This window comes from Panonychus citri, unplaced genomic scaffold (assembly GCF_014898815.1).
Source record: "Panonychus citri isolate SS breed McGregor unplaced genomic scaffold, ASM1489881v1 Contig00109, whole genome shotgun sequence".
In the NCBI taxonomy this organism is placed as follows: domain Eukaryota; kingdom Metazoa; phylum Arthropoda; class Arachnida; order Trombidiformes; family Tetranychidae; genus Panonychus; species Panonychus citri.
The window spans coordinates 1-3,517 of NW_026515514.1; the positions used below are offsets into that span (position 1 = coordinate 1).

At 27.3% G+C, this 3,517-nt stretch overlaps 1 protein-coding gene across 1 annotated transcript; it reads left to right on the top strand.

Annotated features, from left to right (window-relative positions):
- Positions 1-629: 629 nt before the first annotated feature.
- Positions 630-3,517, top strand: LOC128389596 (beta-2 adrenergic receptor-like; the record flags this gene model as incomplete). Its single annotated transcript, XM_053349209.1, has 2 exons — positions 630-885; positions 2,538-3,517. Coding segments are annotated over 2 exons (967 nt in total), but the record flags the coding sequence as incomplete, so codon positions are not given.

Here is a 3,517-nt window from a genome sequence, read left to right on the forward strand (position 1 = left end):
AGATTTAGATACATTTAAATTGTTGAGTAACATAAGAAGAAAAAAGAAATGAATATTTACCTGGATAAAAAATCATGTTACATGAAATGTTACCATGTTACTCAGATGAACCACAATGAATAGAAAGAAAATAACTGCGATTTAATATCATCAATAATAAGGTGACAAAATTCATTCACTTTTAGAATGATGAAGATAAAAAAAGAATAAAATTCTCAACATAAAAATCGATTATCAGATTAATGATAACCAAATAATGAGAGATTTCAATCCTTGCCAATGATTAGATTTATCTAATTGGAACTGATTCAAGAACCATGAGAGCGAATAATTTGAATCTGTATTCATCACCATGAATGAATAGTTCGATGATATATTTTTATAAGAATCTCAATCAATTATATCGCTCTGATTGTCTTTTCTTTAAGAAGGTAAAGAAGAGATAGAAAGAGGAAGAAGAACTAGAATAAAAAAGAAATTAAAAGAAATTAAAAGATAATTTTATCAGCATTTTCTTCGAACTATTAACAATTCGATTCCATGAAATGAGATCAATTTAAAGAGTGAGAAAAAAAAAGAAAGCGAAAGTAATTAACTGATTGAAAAGTTTTCGAACATTAAAAGTTAAATTTACTTTTATTTTCTTTTTTTCGACTTACTAACTTTTCTAACTTGTTTCTTTCCATTTATATTAGATATTGTGCCATAACTAATCCTCTTCGATATAAGACTTCAGTGAATAGACGAAATCTTTATTGCAATATAATCGTTATTTGGATAAGCAGTATTACCATTTCATTTGTTCCAATATTCAGTGGTTGGTATCATGCTGGAACCATTAACAATATCCTAACATTTGACCATCTCCCTGACTGTGAACTTAAGGTAAAAATATTATATATTTACGATTCATTTACTCCATCATCTTCATCATCCATACTCTTATCATTATTATCATCAACTCTATCATAAACATCATCATCGTCTTATTTTTTTTTGTTGTTTCTCTTATTTTCTAATGATAAAATGACCAACAACAAATTATCAATCCAATTGAGATCTCCAGTCTATTCAGTAACATCATGATAACCCCACTAATACTCATAGACAAAAACACAATCTCTTATCCTGTTCTTGAACATAATAATAATAATATAACAATATTAAACAATTGAACATGATAAATTGATCTCATCATGAGTCTATCATTAGATAGAGATTTTAATTTATCAATGACCATCAGATTTTGGTAGTAATTTAGTGGACAATATCATCCGATACAACTGACCATCAACATATTATCATTCTCATCAATTAATATCAAATAATTATTGTTCATCATCACGATTATTATTATGAAGATAATGATGATGATAATAATAGATTGATGGATTAATTGAAAGCTTCATGATATGCAAGATATCAATTCGATTAGTTGATTAACAAGAAAACTGATTTTCCATTAGAAAATCAATTAATATTTATAATTATCTTTTTTTTTATTTCTTCCCTTTATTCAATCATGATGAGAATTCGTTGACATTCAACCAATCTATCATTTTCCCTCATCAATATTCACCTGAGTGTTTACCTATCATTTTCTTAGCATCTCTTTTCCCAATCCACTGTTGGAAATTAATTCTTGTCATAGACTTTAATTCCTCATGTATTTAATTTCTTATTATTACAATGTTAATCTTCTTATAATAAAAAAAAGAGAATTATTTTTTTCTTCTCTTCTTCCACTTGAGAGATAGCAAATATATATATATATTATTATATCCTTGGAAATTCATCATCATCACTCAGAGGAAAATTAAAGTTCAGGGTAAATCTTAATTTGCAACTCACAATGTAAATATTAAAAGTTCACAATTCTTTGAGAATGATAATTGAAAAAAGAAAAAGTTGAAATCAAATTTAATCATTGGAAAGGTTTATCATAATTATTATACAAATTTCATTGAATTTATCGAAAAGCTCAATTGATCAGATGAACATCATGTAAATACATGAACAAACAGGTAGCTAAGTCTTTACCTGTTTCTCATTGATTATCATTTCATTTCTCAATTAGCTTTGATTTGGTTTATAAAATACAATAAATTAAACTAATAAATGGGATGATTAATGTTAGTCTCTTTTTTGATATTAATAAATATCAAATGAAACAATTAATCAGATGAAAATTGAGATTAATTATATGAATAACTTTTATGTATCAAAGGAATGAGTTAAATTTTATCTGATTAATGGTTACACAATTTAACACTAATCGTGAATTATTTATGATTGATAATCTCCCAAATCAATTTAATCAATGGTAATCATTTGATTTGTGGTATTTACGATTATATTTATATTCAGATAATAATAATAATAGTAATGACTTTAAGCTAATTTACCTGAGCGATGTTCATTGTATCATGAAAACTTTCTCATGGTGGAGTTTAAGTTTGTACCTTTTGGTGACGAAATAGATTGAATTGGTTACCTAAATTCGAGATTTTTTTTTCTTTTTTCTTTCTATTCTACAGGTTAATCGAATCTATGCCGTTCTATCTTCTAGTATTTCATTTTATGTTCCATTGATTGTTATGCTTTATGTTTACATGAGAATTTTGATTATCGCTGAGGAACAATCTCGACAAATTAAGCAGGTTGAATATACACTTAAGGAAAGTTCATCCATGGGTTCGACTGGATATTCATCTAATACAAGTGGAAGTCGTGATTCTGGTGATCTATTTGATTCGGGGAAACGTTTAAGGAGGAAAACTAAGCAGCTTCTCGTTGAGACAAAAGCGATTCGTACACTTGGTATTATCATGGGTGTTTTTTGTGCTTGTTGGCTTCCATTTTTTATTTATTACCTTGTTGAAGCTTATTGTGATTCTTGTCAAACTCCTTATGAGGTTAAAACGGGAATTCAATGGTTGGGTTATCTTAATTCATCTCTTAATCCATTAATATATGCTTTTTGTAATCAGGATTTTAAGAATGCTTTTCGTCAAATCCTTTTCAATACACCAAGTTATCTAATCTCTTCGGATACTTGTCATGATGAAACCAGTAGCTCAACAAAATCTCACATTCAGGGTAATAGATTTGATAAAAATTGTGAAGTTGTTGCTTTAAAAGAGATCTCCAGATTATCTAGTGGACCAAGTAACCATTGGATTAGCAGGTCGCAAAGTAGATCAACATTAAATGACAGATCGTCAACTCGATTATCGATAAAGTTTTGATTAAATTTGTGACAAATAAAAAACAACAACAAAAGTTGGATTTGAGAAAAAACTTTTCACCAACTAATCAAATCTCAATTTCTGTCATTGAAACAAAAGCGAATGTATTAATTTATAAATAATTGTTATGATACTGTTATGATGACAATCATTTAATGGACACATTATTTTACATAAAACTGTAAATCTTTTCTTGTGGTAAATATTATACTTTGTAAATCGATTAAAATTGTAATCATTGGAAAGAAAATAAATTTTAAATCATATCG